This window comes from Candidozyma haemuli (genome assembly GCF_002926055.2).
Source record: "Candidozyma haemuli strain B11899 chromosome Unknown A_2014730914, whole genome shotgun sequence".
NCBI classification, from domain to species: Eukaryota; Fungi; Ascomycota; class Pichiomycetes; order Serinales; family Metschnikowiaceae; genus Candidozyma; species Candidozyma haemuli.
The window spans coordinates 918928-936760 of NW_020289906.1; the positions used below are offsets into that span (position 1 = coordinate 918928).

Consider the following 17833-nt stretch of genomic DNA (forward strand, 5'->3'; position numbering starts at 1 on the left):
GCGTCTAGGTGGTCCAATTATGATACAAATTGGCTGCGAAACGTCTTTCTCACCGACTTCGGCTTCCCTAGTCCTACCCTCAGGCGGAAAGAAAGTAAAGTTTACCAAATTTCTTGATTCCTAATTTTCTACAATCCAACTAGCAGCCCTAAAAAAATCCATTTCCCTAATTCATCATACCACCTTTTCATGGTTCATGTCATTGTGGGATATTCTTGGTCTGTGTTGTCGCACCAGGTTGTGCAGTCCAACGCCCCTAGATAGTGGCAGATTCAACGTCCACAATTATCTCTAAACACCAACTGTTTATATTCAAATGTCGTTTTTTAAATCTATCCAAGAGTCGCTCCCTAAGGTCGATCTCGACAACATCACCAAGTCGTTCCAGAACAGCGGTAAGGCTGTCCTGGAGTACTCAGAACAGTTCAAAGAGTCAATTCAGCCCTTCACGGCCAAGACCCAGAACTTGATCTCTACCCAATTGCACCAGGTTCAGCTGTTGGCTCAGACCCACATTGGCTCTAACATTGAAGTCAGTGAGTTGCCAAATGACTACTTGGACTTGGAGAAGAGCTGCGACTTATTGTTGAAGTTGTACACCGACTTGATCCAGTACACCAACGAGACCTATGGCGTCATCAGCTACGATTATCCTCCTGGTAACACTGCTATCTCCAAGATCCGTGATGCCAACGTTGGTGGCATCTTCTCGAGCAAGTTCAACCAGTTGAAGAACGTGTCTACCCCACAAGAAATGGAGAAGGTGCTCTTGGGCGGTGACGACAAGAAGGCCGAGGAAGAAGAGGAAACCGTGGAGGTCCAGACCATTTCTGCTCAGTTGCCAAAGACTCTTTACGGTCAATTGGCTGCCATTGCCAGCAAGCACAGCGAGGAGTTCAGCGAATCATCGAACACCTTGTCCTTCGCTCTCTTGAAGATCTCTTCTATTTACACTGAGATTGCCACCTCTAGATTGGAGCAGGACAAGAAGGTCATTGCTGAGTTGAACCATGCTTTGGTGAAGATCTTGAACGAACAGTTCATCAAGGTGAACGAGTTGAGAAAGCGTGTCTACAGCGCCAGACTGGAGTTTGACTTGGCCAGATCCAAGAAATCTAACACCAGCCAGGATGAGGATGACGATGAGTTGATTGCCAAGGAGGATGAGTTGGTTAGCGCTACCGAGGTTGCCGTTTTGGAGATGAGAAAGCTCTTGAAGCCATCTAAGAACGTCGACCTCTTGAAGGTGTTCATTAAGATCCAGAAGGAGCACTTGGAAGTCAGTGCGAAGAAGTTGGGCTCTCTCTTGTCTGAGTTGGACAAGATTGAGTTCAAGGACGAGGATGACGAGTAGACGACTCATATATTTCTGTTTTCTAATAATGTATTGATAATTTGCAGCTGGAGCGCAATAGAAAGTCTGTAGAACTGTTATATCAGATTGCAAGCAAAAAAGAATTACCACCAAAACCCATCTATCAGTTTTGAATGAACACTTCGGATCATCCTCTGTTGCATCTCTAGAGTCTACTACTACTCAGTAACCGAGTGCGCATCTCACATAAAGCCTACTCATGGACAAGAGGGTAGTTGAGAACAAGGCACATCTAGTTGGCCCCATCGTTCGCCACAGAATACAAGACTCCCTTTTCTATAAGGAAAAGCTCTACTTGACCAATGAGCTGTCGATCGTGCCAGTAATAATCGATGAGGTACGGTTTGTTGGAGGAACAGACCAAACGGGTAGACCAAGTCCCTTCTTATGCTGCCTACTTCGGCTTCTCGAGCTTGAACCATCGCCATCGATAATAAGAATCCTCCTTAAACAGAACGGATACAATGAGTTTAAATACCTTACTGCTTTGGCGCTTCTATACTGCCGGTTGGTATATGATGCCAGAGAGATATATGCCTTGTATGACGAATACATTGGTGATTACAGAAAGCTCCGAACACAATTGAAAAGCCCAAAGTTCGAAAAGGATCTACCGGTGCATTATTCAATCATTCACATGGACGAATGGGTGGATCTGTTGGTGGAAGACGAGAGAGTGGTGGACCTCACGATGCCATACATTGGCCCAAGAAGATTGTACGTTGAGAGAGGAGAAGCTGACGTCAGGGTATATGGAGGTGAAGAAAGCGAAGAAAGTGATAGTTACGAGAGTGACTCTGATTAAGGATGAGATTGGTGTTGCTCTGGGTCTTTGACACTAGTCGTTCGCTCTGACCAGAGAAACTCAACACAGCATACTTCAATCAACAAAGCCCAACAGGACATAACTGGGTATTGAATTATAGATGAACATTTCCTCATTCATGGCAGACTTACCACATAGCAACCTGGACTGTCTCATACTCCATTTGCAGCCATGCCACGAAACATGAACACTTACTAATAAGTGAACCGAAATCCTTCAACGTACCCAAAAGCCCCAAGTAATTAATTAAAACCTTATAGATCTAAAAAGCTACTCCAACTATTCAGGTAACCGTAGACTTAAGTCTTCCATAGTAGTTAACGGCTACTGCCTACAACCCGCGAACAAAAAATCATCGCTTGTTTACTACACCAATCTACCACTACAGCGTTGGCATGGACGAAAGTACTATCTTTGCTGATCCGTTGCTGGAACCAGCAGAGACACAATTTGCTCGTGTCCTTAAGGACTTCAAGTTAGGCAATGGTCCTGAAGACCCCTTTGCGGTGGTGAAGAACTTCACTTCCATCTCAGCGAAGATTGCCTTGGCCCTCAGTCAAAAGCAAGATACAGACGAGTCTGCTAAACAAGAGTTTGAAAATTGGAATCTCGAGACAAAGTTATGGCACTTATTTGAATTGCTTTACTCGCTTAGGCTTTCTGATAGCAAGCCTTTTGAAGCACCTTCGTATGCATCTATGAAAGTCAAGAGAGACGCCCACTTATCCAAGAATCCTAAGCTCAAGGAGATGCTTCTTATTATACAATGGCTTCAGTATAACTCTCCAGGGTGTCAGTTTCCTCCACTTACGGATGCCCAGAAACTGAAGTGGTTGCAGACTACCATAAAGTCGAAAACGAAATCCTTGTCAGTCATGGCCAATTCCCAGAATGCCTCTTCACAGCTTGTGTCTACGATAGATTCGGACGCTCCTTTACGTGAGGGTAAGGAGATTGTAAAAGAGGATTTCGATGCCGATTCAGAAGTGTTCTTCCAAATTTACCTGATCTTGCTTACTGGAGACTATCAGGGAGCAATTGATCTTTCAAATGAAACAGGCAACTACACTGTGGCTCTAATCCTTTTGGGTGCCATTCAAGATTATCATGATCCACAAGTTGATGGGTCTGATGGCGCTGCCGACGACATGGATGTCGATTCTTCTGAGCCATCTGGTATTCGTCACAAGTATCTCTGGCACCAGACGGTCTACAAACTTTCCCAAGAAAAGAGTCTCAACAAATACGAACGTCTCATTTACACATTCCTTAGTGGCGGTGATCTCTCAGAGAACATAAAGCTTGCCGAGAACAACTGGGAGCAAAGCCTCTTAATGTACCTTTATCAGTTGCTTACTTTCCATGTGCGGTTGTTCGTCGAGAAACAACTTCCTGACAACGAAAAGCTTAATTCAGTGCTTTTGCCATCTCCGCAATTTGATTCTGTTGATGGCATTCTTAATACCCTTCTGCAGAAAGGTGACGAGAGCAAGAACCCTTTTCGTGTCATCATGGGTAGCGTCATGATTGATCAGCTTAACATATTTTTGCATAACGCTTTCAAGGCGGACCAGGAAGAAATAGCACAAGACTATCAAATTCTACGAATTTTAACGCACTTGGCCGTTTTAACCCTCATGCTTAATATTCACGATGGTTCCAAGACACCCACACGCATTATCACCCGCTATATTACCAGATTGTCAGACCTAGGGTTGGAGGATCTAGTGCCTGTCTACTTGTCTTTCATTCCTGATGAGAAGGACGGCCGTGAGTGCTATTCTATCTTTTTGTCCACAATTACCGACACTGAAAAGAGGGCTAGACAGCTCAGCATCTTGAACAGTCTCGAAATGAATCAGCTTACAGGTGATGAAACTCCAGGCAGTTCTGCTACAGAAGATATTCCTGACACAGACAATAAGGTATACAATGTACTTAAAAGAACCGTCGAAAGGGTTATGTTGGAGACAGAAGAACACTATTCTCAAGAGGGTAATGTCTTTGTGTCCAGGGATGTTATCGATCCGGTTGATGTGAAACTTTATAGATCTGTTGACTGGTTGTTTGACAAGAACATGTACGAGGAAGCAATTGCTGCGACTAAAGTTCTCATGCGTCGTTTCCTTTTAACGGGAAGAATCAAGTCTGTCCAAGCTTTCAGCCAGAATAAGAACTTCAAGTCTCTTTTGAAGGACTATGACTTCCATGTTCAAACAAAATCGCTTGACGGCAACAGCCCGCCTGCTAACATTTCTGAAGGTGACAGGCAGGAACTTCTACAGTATCAAGAACTTGTGGAAACACTTGACCTTCTAGATCAATGGAGAAGCTTTGTTGGTACAGATGTTAACACTAGTCAATTTTCTGAGGGATTCTGGAAATCCAAGGATTTGGAAAAGTCGATTGAGAAGACGATTTTCAACCTTCAAAGACTCATAAACACTTGGTTCAAGGATATCACGGAAGGATGTGGAGACGAGGAACTGATCAAGATTTACACCGAGTACAGAAACATCTATGTCCCATACTTCATAATCGAGCTTTTACAAGTTCTCCAACAATCTAGAAGAACGGACTGGAAGTATATGCGCAAGGCTTTCCACTTGATAAATGAGGTCGCTGACGATAAGGCCAATGATTTCTTGCAATGCTTCATCTCCTGTGGCAGATTAGACGAGTTTGTTGGTTTGGCAGGTGAGATATCTATTGTTGCCAGTGAAAGAGGTGTGAAAGGTATTTTTGCATGATTGATGTTCGTTCTATTAGTTCATTCAATTTAACTAGTTCAAGGAGGACGCCTTCTCGTACAACAAGTCCACGACGCCGGACAAATTCTTAACTAAGCTCAAAGCAGCTTCATATGAGGCGTCTTTACGGGGCTCATCATAGATAATCAACCAGCCATTACCCTGATCCAAAACACCGTAGAAGACCTTGTCTAGAATCATTTGAGACAATTTTCCTTCGACTTGCTGCAAGTTCAAGCCAATGCTTTTAGAAATATGAGACAACTCAACCACGCTGTAAGATTCGATGATCTTTAACAAGTTTTGTTCTAACAAGTTGTCGTACAATGCGTTGAAGTGGTTCTTAATGATAGGATCGGACTTCAACTCCAAGGAGTAAGTCAACAAAGCGTTCTCAAACTCCTTCAAGGACCTATTGGAGTAAGCTGTTGCAATTGCTTTCATGGCATCAATATCCTTCGACTGGTACTTGATCACATTCTTGTTATTCAAGATCGTCTTAACATCATCAATCAAGTTCAACATGATTTTCGTTAGTAACATGTATTTCAACACGACGATCGCTCTTTCATCACTCTGAGAGTTGAAACCTTCAAAGGATTCATAGAAGTAAGAGAAAGCAGTTTTATAATCCTTGTCTTCAGCATTCAAGATACCACTTTGGCAGTCAAGTTCGGCCTGCAAGATAGTTGGACAGTAGATGGAGTTGGCAGAAGTTCTCGCACTGGTCAAAGCTGCTCTGGACTTGGGTATATTTCTCAAGGCGTGATAGATTTGCGATTCAACCAACTGGACTTCAACCAAAGATGACTTATCATCCAATCTCTTGTATTCCCTCAACAAGTCAGTTATGATTCTCAAACCCTCCTGGTATGAGCCCTTCGTATAGAGTCTAGCAGACAACTTTAACTGTAATTGCTGTCTCAAGAAGGACAATTTGCTCTCTATGGCCCACTCAATGGACTCTTTGATAGCGGTTATCTGGGAGTCGAGGGCTCCTGGAATAGCGTCGAAGTCCTCAACCAAAGACTTGACTATTTTAGCGGTTTTGGATTTAGCAAATCCACCCAACACAGCACGAGAGTCGCTGATTAAAGTGTGCAACTTGACAGCATCCTGTAATTCCTGGTATACTTTACCAAGCTCGAGAATGGCGACTTCCTGGTCTTGCAACAACTTCGTTCTTCGGTTTTGGTCGTCGCCGTCTGTCTTAGCATTGATCACCGACCAGTACTTTGTTTCAGCTTCATCGTATTTCTTCTGTGAAGCAGCAGTTCTTGCCTGCTCTATGGCCTCAATGTGTTCGGACATGGCAGTGTAATGAAATACCGTAATGTGTGGAGTTGAGTGTACTGTCGATTTGCCTCTATCATTGGCAACTATTGTGCCGGACACACACACTTCAGCAACACCCAATTTGCAACCAGTAAACGGATTATATATACAATAAAGGAATAGATGATTCAATTGATGGTTTTAAGCTTTCTGGAACTAATCAATTGAATGTTTACTAAAAAGGAAGCAGTGGGTGGTGCTTGGCTCTTGTTGGCAACTGCTAATAGTGCAGGTGGTTAGGGCAGAATGATACTATTCAACGAAAATTAAAAATTAGCCCAAACGAGCTTCATTATTGTACTTAAATAGTCCTTTCATGGTCTTTTGATACTTTTCTAATAATCCTCCTTCATTGAAGAACATTTGTCACTGACATCACGTAACTTGAAGGATGCTACTACTGGTATAGTATTGGGTGCGAAAAATTCTATCTACTTCACCATGCTTAGAGTGGGTCTTCGAGCCAGCCGGGTGCCTCACCTTCGAGCTCCCTCTGCTGTTCCAAAAGCAGTGATTTCTTTAGCTATAGGAAGATGCTACTCTCAGTCTCCCTTCAAAGTCGACTATAAGAAGGTTCAGGAGGAAAGAGAGAAACAGAAGTTGCCTAAGTACAAGCAATGGGCCCTCTACTTTCAGACAAATGAGTTCAAAAGATCCATGACAAAGTACTATCTTGCTATGTTCGGTGTCATGCTTGTGGCCATGTATTACTACATGAGGGATAGATGGTACGAGGACCAGCAGATCAAGCATATCAGAGCCAAGTACATCGAAGACCCGGGATGTCTCAGCGAATATGAGTACTTGAAGCTCAAGAAGTTCACTGGTGACAAGTTGAAACCTCGTGAGGAGAAGAAGTTTAAGTTGTACCAGATGATGAGAAAGGAGTTCAGGAGAAAGAATATCTTCGATACTACTGTCATGTTCGAACCTACACCAGCTGATTTGGATGAATGGTATTCTAAACAGGCTAAGAGAACTACCAAGACAGCAGTTGCTGATGATGACGAAAGTTTGGAGGAAAGAACCAAAATCTCGAATGCATCTAACCCTGGTATCGTACCTCCACAAGACACCACTGACTTCTTCGACGAAAAAGCCGAAGAATACGACAGACAGATCAAGTGGGAAGAGCGTGGTGTCATGATGGGCAGACGTAGAAAGTGGTTGATGCAACAGATTGAAGGCGATGTTTTGGAAGTTTCATGTGGAACAGGAAGAAATATCCCATACCTTAACTTGGATGCCATCAAATCGATTACTTTCACTGACTCATCAAAGAAGATGGTAGAGGAAACTCAAAAGAAGTTCAACAATGCATTCCCAAATTTCAAGAAGGTTGCCTACGTCACTGGAAAGGCCGAGGACTTGGCTCACTTAGCTGAAAGCAACAACGTGAAGTACGATACCGTCGTGGAAGCCTTTGGTTTATGTGCTCACGAAGACCCAGTGACTGCCCTTAAGAACATGGCAAAACTTTTACGCCCAGGCGGCAGAATCGTTCTTTTGGAGCACGGCAGAGGTACCTGGGACATGGTTAACAACCATTTGGACTTCCGTGCCGAGAAAAGAATGAAGACATGGGGATGCAGATGGAATTTGGACATTGGTGAGCTCATAGACGACGCTGGCTTAGATATCACCTACGAGAAAAGGGTCCATCTCGGTTCCACCTGGATGTTAATATGCAAAAAGCCAGACGATAGGCTTCGTGTTGACGAGAAGCCTTTCATTAACAAATTGATGGGCACAGAGGCTCCAAAGATCAAGAAAGAATAGACAGACAAGTTGTACATAGTTAAACAAGGACAAGGGCACCCACATATGCCCATATGCATATTACAAGTAGATACCCTCCTCTTCCACCTTTGATTGCTGGCCCCTCTTTGCCAATTCTTGCTTAATAGCTGCCACACGTTCTAGCTGGCTCTTTATAACCTGTTCATTCTCGGCAATAGTCTCTTGATACAAGGTGTTACTGTCTGGATCAGCGTTACTCTTGATCTCATTATCCAAATACTCGTTCGTTTCCCTCAACTTGGAAAGTGAGTTCTCCAACTGCAGTAAGACAGATTCAATGTTTTCGTTTGTAAGGTCCTCGAGGGCGAGCTTGAAGTCCTCGATATGGATAGGCGTTGTTTCAGAAGACATGGAGGCGATAGTAGTAGTAGATCAATAGATAGTGCGCACTTACGAAATAGTGAAAAGTTGTATAGCACCTCTTCATGCTTCGAAGACTCCCACTACAATGGCTTCGTTTTGCCAGTCAAAGGGCTACAATTAATGCTATGAAGGCAGAGGACCTCATTGAACCTATTCACCCGCTTCTCTTAGCCAGAGCGCAGGCCATGACCAAAGAGTACGGTTCTCTTGAGAAGAAGATGGAAAATGGAGGCTTCGACCAAGACGTCAGCATTCGTTTCCTGACGGTATCCACGATATTGGAGAACTACCATAAGTACAAGAGTGATATGGAGAATGTCACTGCTCTTTTGGATATCATTAACGAAGAGTCCCCAGACCAAGAGCTTTTGGAAGAGGCACAGAAAGAACTCAAGGATATAATACCCAACATTCTGAGAACTTCCCAGAACCTTCAGAAACGGTTATTACCACCGTTGAGTCACGATGATAAGCCAGCTATGATGGAACTCCGTCCTGGTGTGGGAGGATCAGAGGCTGGCCTTTTTGCAGAGGACCTTCTCAACATGTACATAAACTATGCCAATCACAAAAAGTGGCCTCTCAAGATTATGAGCAAAACTATTGGATCTAATAACGGTCTTTCTGAAGCTATTATCACAATCGATGCTCCTGGTGCTTACAATACGCTTCGACACGAGAGTGGTGTCCATAGAGTGCAGCGTGTACCTGCAACAGAGACCAAAGGACGTACTCATACTTCCACTGCAGCGGTAGTGGTGTTACCGAAGATGTCTGAAGGTACTGAACAATCGTTACAAGAGGATGAACGTCAATTTGCTCCTGGTGAAGTTCGTATTGATACCATGAGAGCTGGAGGAAAAGGTGGCCAGCATGTGAACACAACGGATTCTGCTGTGCGTTTGGTACATATTCCAACCGGAATCATTGTGATGCAACAAGACGAACGGTCACAGCCGCGTAATAAGGCCAAAGCTTTTCAGATCTTGCGTTCTAGGTTGGCGCTCTTACAACGTGAAAAGGAAATCGCTGAACAGCGCAAAATGAGGACCGATCAAGTCTCTACAACTGATCGTTCTGATAAAATTCGAACCTACAATTACCCTCAGAACAGAGTTACAGACCACCGTTGTGGACATTCAGTGCACGATTTACCAGGCGTCATGACTGGGGTTAAGTTAGACGAGTTGATTGAAAAAGTCGATGAGCACGAGTTCGAGGAACGTCTCCAATTCCTTATAGACCTGGAGAAGTAAATATAATAACTTGTATATACATTTTACTAGACGAAGCCATTAGCTGCAAAAGCGTTTTGATGAACTTCCTGCATCTGTAAGCTACTATCATCAAGTATCAACCACCTTCTTTATGAGTGATAGGAAGCGTGCCAACGGCGGAGAGGCCTCTAGCACGAAAAGACTGCGACTGGAAGTCCAGCAAACGCTATACATTAAGAATCTTAATGATAAAATCCCAAAACATACCATAAAGCATACATTGTATCTTCTATTTTCAACATATGGAGATGTGCTTGAGATATCGATGCCCAAGAAAATGCGTGGACAAGCTCACGTGGTGCTTGATTGCAAACAACTGGCGAATAATGCTTTAAGAGGACTCCAGAAAACATCCGTGTTTGGAAAAGAACTACATATTGACTATGCCAAGTCCAAGACCAAGCTTGTTGAAAACATCGAGAGACAGATAGAGGAAGAGACGTGATCATATTCTAATCCGTGTATTATTATGACAAAAGGACAGCATCCTCAAAGGCGTTCATTACACAATCAGGTACTCCCAATTTGCCCAATGCCGTTCCGCCCATGGTGAAATGTCCATCGCTTTCCTTGGTAATGAGCGTTTTCATTTTGCTGACATTCTCAAGGAAACCGACATTGTACTGAGGAATGCAATTTTCATGCAAGTTATAAGATATGAGTAGATCTTCGTCGCCAACGTCGATTACCTTGCTAGTTTCATTCGCCTCGTCACGAATGATGATGTTCTTGAACTTTGTCAAGTCAACATGCAAAATATCAGAAAGCACTTTGCGGGCTGTTCCGACGTTAATTTTGTTAGATGGCACTCCTCTGCTGTTGAAGAAATGACCTCCCATCATTAAGGTGACTTTGTGGTACGGTTGCTTTGGCATCGTCGTCTCATCCACGAATCTGACGGCGTCCAGTTCACAATCAGAATCATAGATCACGCCAAGGAGAGACTCTGGGTTCTTATTCCTTATCGGCACCAAAAATCCAAACCCACTGCCATTCTCAGGTATCAAGCATCTCTTTTTGTATATATATTTGCCAAAAAGATGGTGGTGTGCTCGAAGGACGTTAAGACTTTTGAAAGCTCTGGATTTTTGATTAACTTAGCGAGTCCCAAAGTACTCAGTGTGTACCTCACATGGTCAAACTTTTGCAGTTTTCCATTAACTGTGAGGTTCCCCTGAAAGTCAGCCTCCTCAACGGCGGCATCATAGATTAATTCCACGTTCTTCTGCTTTTGAAGGTATTCACTCAACACTCGCGGAAACACTTGTAGTCCATCGTGTAACCTCATGATTGGAAATTTCTTTAGTTTTTCAGACAAGCTGGTCATGTCGCTTTCAGGAGCCACCAAGGACTGGTACTGAGTCAATTGTGACGATAATTGCTGCTTTGGTTTCTTGCCGGAAGTCATGCCTTTGAACACACCTCTGATAATTGATCCATGCTGTGCTTCTAACTCTAGAAGACGAGGAAGGGTAGCCTTAACACTAAGCTTACCAACGTCACCACTGTAGACTCCGTGCATGACAGCACTAAGGACATTATCAGCCAATGCTGGAGACCCAAACCTTCTTATGAAGAAATCTCTTATCGACTCGTCCTTGGTCAAGTCTTTTGCTGGTTTCTGGAACGGCTCGTTTAAGACACTCTTAAACGCCCCTTTGGTGATATCGCTAGTTAAGAACTTCACAAAAGAAGACAAGGAGTTTGGAGTCTGCACCAAACTGTTTGACGGATCAAGAAGCCATTTTCTGTTGGCGTCAGATGAAGATTTCATAACCTCAACCTGATCTCCATACCCCAATTGCTTGAGTATATCCACTATGAGTAATGTACCATCACTGACACCTCTGAGGGTTCTTGGGCCTTTCTCTAGAACGATATCTTTCCCATCGTGTTTGTTTTTAAGTACCTCTGTAGAGATCCAGCCTCCAGGACGCTTATTCTTCTCGAAGATAGATATCTGTACATCTGGCCGGAGCTTCTGTAGGAAGTATGAAAAAGTTAAACCGGAAACACCACTACCGACGACAGCCACTTTTCCATTCTTCGGTATAAGCGACATTAGCAGTATGTCAATTGGTGGAAAAGAGTAGGTGGTATCTACTACTACATCGTATGATAAGGTTGTCGCTATACGCGCACTGATTTCTTTCCGTATAATACAAGTACTCAGTATGCATGGCGCAAACCGAGCAGCTTAGGGTCTCCCAAGTCTGTGGACAGAATTTTCGCCAATTCGTCCGCAGCCCTACTGGAAGTAGTTCCAGTTCCATTTCCGTTTCCATTTCCACTATCCAGGGTCTCATTCTTGAAGAGAGATCCAGGCACGATATCATTCTCAAATTCGCAGCCACTTCCAGGTATGATAGCCCGTGGCGAAACTGAACCAACATCCTTTGCAGGAACCCGCTCGTTGTTAGAGTCATGACTGGTGGACAGCGAAACCATATCATTTGACAGTACGCCTTCGCTGGCCGAATCAGAACTAAGTAACGAGAGAGGATCTCCTTCGTCTGGACCGCAACTCACATTATCTCTGGAGTTGGTTGACAAAGTATTCGTATCCGAGCGATCATTACGATTAATTGCTGGAGCTGGGGCAAAAGAGTTGCCTAGCGAGGTCCTCAACGTTGATGGTTTTCTTGGTACCGATGCAGCGGAAGGGTCGATCACCAAGTCGTCGATACGAAGCGTAGGAATATATTCATCGTTAGCGGGACCAGGCATAGACTCTTCGTACAGCGGAGCGGGTCCAACGTTGGTTATCGAATTAGCCCTGCTCAATGGATCATCAGCAACCGAAAACGATCTCATAACTGGAGAAGCTGACGCTGAAATTGCTTCTTCAAAAGACGGCAAACGATCATCTCCTTCTGGATCAAGAGGTTTGATACTTACACCGTTATTATTGTAGGAAGGTGTCCTGAAAGTAATCTCTCTTCTCAATGGAGGAGCCGAAGGCACGACTTCGGGATCAATCTCATCATATCTAGGAAGTTGTGTCGAATTTTCATTGCATTTTGCACTCAACAAGATAAGAGGAGTGTCGACAACAACCTCGTAATGATGCATACGATTGTTGTCCTTTGGATCCGGCTTAGAGATTCTGAATGACACCTGAAGTCTGTGGGAAATCTGTATGTGGCGGAAATTAGAGTCTGGAGCCAATGCCTTTTGAACGCTTGTATGTCCCTGTTGGATATTCTCTTTGTTGGTCTTGTGGTCTTCCATGAGAGCAGATGAATCGAGCCTAAGGAAATTTTCATCCATGTCGTCTGGAGCACCCGTAACGTCATTGGGTAAATGGCTGATTTGAGTTTCCAAAGAGCCAATAACTGGCGAAGATGGACAGAATGGACCGCTCAGAATAGAATCATGGCGAGCACTTGGGCGTCTGGTGGCCGAAGAAGTGCTGCTGTCTTCAGCATTAGCAGTCATCATAACCTTATCGGTTTTGCTTGTCAAAAATGGAAGAGCGATGTTGATGTCAAGAGGCGAAGCAATCATGGTTGACTTCTCAGGCTTGGCTAATGGATCATCCAGAGCTGGGTCGTCCTTTGGTTCATAACATGAGTATAACAAATTATTATCGGGACATTTGATAACCTCCTCCTTGAATGGTTCCGCTGAGCCCGAATAAGAGCTTCTATACTTTGTCTTGAGCTCACAAAGATGGATAACTCTTTCCCGAGTCTTATCATCATTGTGATGCTTGATCAAGTGGGGATCTTCGCTATCGTATTCGTATTCTCTTTTGAGATCCTTCGAGACGTAAGTGATACGCTCAAGCACATTGAACTTAATTCTCTTAAGGATGACATCCTTCATCAAAGGAATCAACTTCACATTAATGGTATGCTCAGACCCTAATGGGACGTATTTTTTAGGAAAGGTGATTATGTAGTGCATGGCGTCGTTCCATACCCTGTTGACGTAGATAGGTTTATCTGCCACGGAGTTGGCAAGCGATGGAGGAGTTCTTACCATTGGTAAGTTATAGTATGAATAGACCTTTGTCTTTCTATTGAGTTTGTCGCTCATCTTGGTCATGTTCATGGTCAAACGATGAACAAGAGAGCCATTAACAGAAGTGACGGATGCGGGCATATGGGAAGGAAGAATGAGAGGCAAAAGGAAAACATAAAGACCTGCTTTGGCTGTTTCCGGAATGCCCGAGGATGATATAGACATGGCGTCTGAAAACGTTTGATGAGTGGTACTGAATTCCTGACCTAACTGACCAGCCTTCTTGGAATTATTGACTGGATCAGATTCATCGGCCAAATCACGAACATTAACCAAGCGGTAACGCTTAGTACGTTGGGCAAGCTCATTGGGATCGATTTTACGAATTTTAGCATCATTAGAGTTCTGCGTGTTGATGTAGTAATCAGCATCACTCAAAGACAGAAGCCATTCGAAAGAACCAATCTTGAACTTCTCCTTCTGATGGTAATGGTTATGAGGATCGCCTGTAGGCCATAGCGTCAGTACGCAAGACTGGAAATCAAACTTGACTTCACGAACAGACGTCTCCTTCGTGAGTTCCACAATAAAAGCGAAAACGTGAGGTATAGGTGCGTTGGAGTCGATTTTCGTGCACAAGTAGTTGGGAGAGTTAAACGGCTGAAGTTTCAGCTCCAAGTTCAGACGGCTTGGCGAAGAACTCAAACCAGATATGGATTCGTCAAACTCTTGACGAGGATCAGTTTCCAATTCTTCCTGAATGTCTGTAGCGTTTTGAGCAGGTACCTGGGCGCCGCCGTTCTCCACGTCGTCATACGTGAAACTGGCCAGCAGCGCTGGCGGCAAATAGATGCAGTCATTTGTGTTTGCAACGAAACAGCGAATCAGTTTAGACTGGGGTCCCAGCGTCAGACTATTGGTTGTAAGAAGCGGGAACGGTTGCTGAAGGCCCAAGTCTGCCAACAAGGACTGGAGCTTCTTCCCCACAACCTGAGAGGTTTCATGCTTGATAAGCTCCTTGGCCTGCTTTTTCAGCACAGAGCGCAGACGACGAGGCACTTCAGGTCCTCCTGAGCTCAGCACCGACAGGGCCCTGAGTCTGGAGGCCAGGGTGGAGTGTCTGGGGTGAGGTTCGTCACTGATCACCACTGTTCTGTTGGTAGAAGTCAGGGCGCGTCTGTTGGCGAAAGGCAGCGTAGGTAGATCGAATATCGCTGGCTCAGACAGTCGACGCGAGACCTTCTGTTTGAGTCGCTCGAACATGATATGGATATGGAGGAGGTTGGAGGTCGATTTCGAAGGTGGTGAGACGTGAAGTAGTTCGTACCGATGACCGAGGGTGCAGGAACTGGGAAGATAACAAGAAAAAAAAAAGGAAGAGGAGAGGCTGAAGACAAAAAAAAAAAAAAAAAAAAAAGAAGAGGTAAAAGAAAAGACAAATTTAAATGTGGGGATCTAAAACCCAAGATATCTCTCCAAAGTCTTGGTGCTCCACTTCCCCCTAACAGTGTGCGCCCTCTAGCGTTGTTCAGCCTTGCTGGCTGACGGGTCTGGCGGGTCGCAGTAACTCGGTCGCTCGCTCGCACGATAAGGCGTGCGCCCAGATTGCTGGGGGCCAAGTTGCCGAAACTGCCAGAGCACAAAACGGTCCAGAGCAAATCAGGACCAGAGATTAATGGGAAAGCGAGGCGTAAAGTAAACCCGAGACGTAGCAACACAAAACGAAAAAGAAAAAAGAAGAATAACAAGAACAAATTATACTTGGGTTGGCTTTTGATAAGGCGATGGAAGAAAATAAGGTTTGGTTGTGAGAATGCAAGTTTGCAATTTTTCAGCAAAAAGAGGCTCTGGCGGGCTCTAGCGGGCTGGGGGGTGGTGAGGAAATTCGAGATTTAAATCGTGGGGCAGGCAGGGCGAGAGTATAAAATTGTGTTAGGGCGCCCTGGTGCAGATAAAAAAAAAATGGTTAGGCAAAAAGCGCGATTAAGGATACATACTGGTTGCAAAAGTTTATGGGGATATTTGTGATTCTAGGTATATTTGCTGTTGTTTTGTTGGAAATTAGGTTTACGGCAAACTTGGAAGGGTAGTGTCTCATAGTTCAAGCCTCATGATGCTAATTTGCTTGGGACTTGTGGTGGAAGCGGTACCACTTTTATGGTGTCTTGGCATCTGCGACTATGCCTGACTACTGGACCTTCCTGGTTATGGTCGCCAGAATGCACTGTGTATTTCTATTACGTATTGTGTTGGGCAGATGTGGCTGCCGGGCATATACTGGGGGAACAAGGTTTGTTCGACTTCTGGAGGGGCCTTCTGGAGGGGCCTAGTATGGGTATGGGGTTGACTTGGCGCCTGATTCATGTCTCCAGGTTGGAAGGGGATTACCCCGGATTGACTGTCTATGGTTGTAGATCAGTGGGACCCTTTTCTGTAGCCATGGTAGACCTTCGTAGATCTCCTATCGGTCTGCTAATTGTCTCAAACAGTTTATTATGGCCTTTTATGTTCATGTCTCGTTATTTATTTTCATCCACCAGTATGGTCTAGTCCAGACCAGAATCCGTGAAACACGTATCAACGTAGGAACCTCCTTGAAGCAACACCGTCACCGCTCTTGGAACAACCTCGACCTGGATTGGCAGCAACGGGAAGTTTTCACCGTCAACTGAAATGTAATGCTTTCTGTCATCGTCCACTTTGGGCACCAACCTGTAACCGAGGACCTTGGCGTGGATCACTTCATTTGAATGAACGTGTGCACCACGATCAATCTTAGTAAACAAGCCTATCATATGAAGAAGAGGCGCTTTGGCGTTCGTCACCAACATATCCATCATACCATCCTGTGGTAATGCTGCTGGGAAGAACTGTGCCTGGTCAGACATGTAAGGCATTTTGCCAACATAGAAGATGTTAACGTTATCACTAATCTCTGGCTGCATCTTCTCCCATTCAGCTGGTGGCTCCTCTGTAAGCTTAGGATATATTTGCTTGGTGCTGCCTTCCGCAGTCATTTGTCCTTTTTGATGTCTCTCAAAGTGGCTCTTGACCTCGTGGCCCTCGCAACCATAATGAACCCACAAATCACAGGGATACTTAGCCTTGGTGATGAGTTTATGGGCTACACCGATTTCAAAACGGATTGGACCCATCCATCTTAAACTTTCAGTACCAATATCGGCATCAGCGATGGATCCGTAAGCCTGAGACACGAAACTGATTCGCGTCTGTTCAACATCGTTTTCCATCTGAGTGACAGCCATCACATCCATTTTAGTTCTTTCTGCCTTTAACATACGGAACGCTGCCATAGCAGCGTCGTTGGTGCCATGAGTACTCAAAGAAAGAGCGTTACCGGAACCACACGGGAGCTGGGTGATGGCGATCTTATCGAAAGCGGATTCACCGGAACCTTCCCTTTCAAACATACCGTTCATGATCTCATGGGGAACACCGTCACCAGAACAACACGCGATAACATCGTACTTAGATTCATCGATATCACGGCCGATTTCCACCGCATGGCCCTGGTGTGTGGTTTCTTGATACGTGACGTTGACATGAGCTGCCTGAAGAACAGGCAATATCAGCGACTTGTAAATCTCTCTGGCCTTGCCTTTTCCACCAAAACTATTAAGCACAATCAACACCAGCGGCGCGACTATACTGCCCTTGTAGGCTTTCTTCAAGATTAAACTGGCGATATCGTGGTTCTCGGCAGCATATGACACGTCCACAAGCATATTTTTCACCTCCAATGTCTTACCCACACGTTCGATGTAAAAAACCTTCACCACGGTATTATCGTTGGCCAGCTCGCACCAGATGATATCGGAATATTCAATCAAGTACTTTGTGGCCGGATCAGACGAGCCTGATCCCAGGCAACAGAGCTCTGAAGCCAGCGCTCCATTATTGGACAGCGACGGGCCCGTAAGCAGAATGCCATCTTCCCGGATGGTACCATGACGGACAAAAGATGAAAGGAGCATTTCTGATGACATCCACGGCGGAGCGAGTGATATAATTTATAAGGTGGGTTCTCTGGCGATGGGTGTTTTTGCCGTCTTTGTCTCGCTTTTTCAAACAATACCTGAGATGATCACGCTAACGAAGGAAAACAATGTGTAGTTAGTGT

General features: G+C 44.6%; 11 protein-coding genes across 11 annotated transcripts; 6 read left to right on the top strand and 5 right to left on the bottom strand. All coding sequences in view use genetic code 12, as the record gives it.

Moving 5' to 3' along the window:
* Nucleotides 1–316: 316 nt before the first annotated feature.
* CXQ85_000401 (uncharacterized protein) lies at nucleotides 317–1354 on the top strand (the record flags this gene model as incomplete). Its single annotated transcript, XM_025484149.1, has 1 exon — nucleotides 317–1354. One exon carries the CDS (start codon nucleotides 317–319, stop codon nucleotides 1352–1354), a length of 1038 nt encoding a protein of 345 aa, XP_025342364.1.
* Nucleotides 1355–1574: 220 nt separating this feature from the next.
* Nucleotides 1575–2180, top strand: FGR16 (U4/U6-U5 snRNP complex subunit; the record flags this gene model as incomplete). Its single annotated transcript, XM_025484150.1, has 1 exon — nucleotides 1575–2180. The coding sequence occupies one exon, from the start codon at nucleotides 1575–1577 to the stop codon at nucleotides 2178–2180; it is 606 nt and encodes a 201-aa protein (XP_025342365.1).
* Nucleotides 2181–2596: 416 nt separating this feature from the next.
* NUP84 (Nup84p) lies at nucleotides 2597–4951 on the top strand (the record flags this gene model as incomplete). The annotated part of the gene is made up of 1 exon (XM_025484151.1): nucleotides 2597–4951. One exon carries the CDS (start codon nucleotides 2597–2599, stop codon nucleotides 4949–4951), a length of 2355 nt encoding a protein of 784 aa, XP_025342366.1.
* Nucleotides 4952–4984: 33 nt separating this feature from the next.
* Nucleotides 4985–6262, bottom strand: RPN6 (proteasome regulatory particle lid subunit; the record flags this gene model as incomplete). The annotated part of the gene is made up of 1 exon (XM_025484152.1): nucleotides 4985–6262. One exon carries the CDS (start codon nucleotides 6260–6262, stop codon nucleotides 4985–4987), a length of 1278 nt encoding a protein of 425 aa, XP_025342367.1.
* A 465-nt stretch (nucleotides 6263–6727) lies between these two features.
* CXQ85_000405 (putative RNA methyltransferase) lies at nucleotides 6728–8065 on the top strand (the record flags this gene model as incomplete). The annotated part of the gene is made up of 1 exon (XM_025484153.1): nucleotides 6728–8065. The coding sequence occupies one exon, from the start codon at nucleotides 6728–6730 to the stop codon at nucleotides 8063–8065; it is 1338 nt and encodes a 445-aa protein (XP_025342368.1).
* Nucleotides 8066–8125: 60 nt separating this feature from the next.
* Nucleotides 8126–8437, bottom strand: CXQ85_000406 (uncharacterized protein; the record flags this gene model as incomplete). The annotated part of the gene is made up of 1 exon (XM_025484154.1): nucleotides 8126–8437. One exon carries the CDS (start codon nucleotides 8435–8437, stop codon nucleotides 8126–8128), a length of 312 nt encoding a protein of 103 aa, XP_025342369.1.
* Nucleotides 8438–8511: 74 nt separating this feature from the next.
* CXQ85_000407 (uncharacterized protein) lies at nucleotides 8512–9705 on the top strand (the record flags this gene model as incomplete). Its single annotated transcript, XM_025484155.1, has 1 exon — nucleotides 8512–9705. The coding sequence occupies one exon, from the start codon at nucleotides 8512–8514 to the stop codon at nucleotides 9703–9705; it is 1194 nt and encodes a 397-aa protein (XP_025342370.1).
* A 112-nt stretch (nucleotides 9706–9817) lies between these two features.
* Nucleotides 9818–10171, top strand: CXQ85_000408 (U2 snRNP complex subunit; the record flags this gene model as incomplete). The annotated part of the gene is made up of 1 exon (XM_025484156.1): nucleotides 9818–10171. One exon carries the CDS (start codon nucleotides 9818–9820, stop codon nucleotides 10169–10171), a length of 354 nt encoding a protein of 117 aa, XP_025342371.1.
* A 22-nt stretch (nucleotides 10172–10193) lies between these two features.
* On the bottom strand, nucleotides 10194–11788 carry HEM14 (oxygen-dependent protoporphyrinogen oxidase; the record flags this gene model as incomplete). The annotated part of the gene is made up of 2 exons (XM_025484157.1): nucleotides 10194–10737; nucleotides 10788–11788. The coding sequence occupies 2 exons, from the start codon at nucleotides 11786–11788 to the stop codon at nucleotides 10194–10196; spliced, it is 1545 nt and encodes a 514-aa protein (XP_025342372.1).
* Nucleotides 11789–11895: 107 nt separating this feature from the next.
* On the bottom strand, nucleotides 11896–14955 carry ECM21 (Ecm21p; the record flags this gene model as incomplete). Its single annotated transcript, XM_025484158.1, has 1 exon — nucleotides 11896–14955. One exon carries the CDS (start codon nucleotides 14953–14955, stop codon nucleotides 11896–11898), a length of 3060 nt encoding a protein of 1019 aa, XP_025342373.1.
* A 1283-nt stretch (nucleotides 14956–16238) lies between these two features.
* LCB4 (sphinganine kinase) lies at nucleotides 16239–17687 on the bottom strand (the record flags this gene model as incomplete). Its single annotated transcript, XM_025484159.1, has 1 exon — nucleotides 16239–17687. The coding sequence occupies one exon, from the start codon at nucleotides 17685–17687 to the stop codon at nucleotides 16239–16241; it is 1449 nt and encodes a 482-aa protein (XP_025342374.1).
* Between the last annotated feature and the right edge of the window lie 146 nt (nucleotides 17688–17833).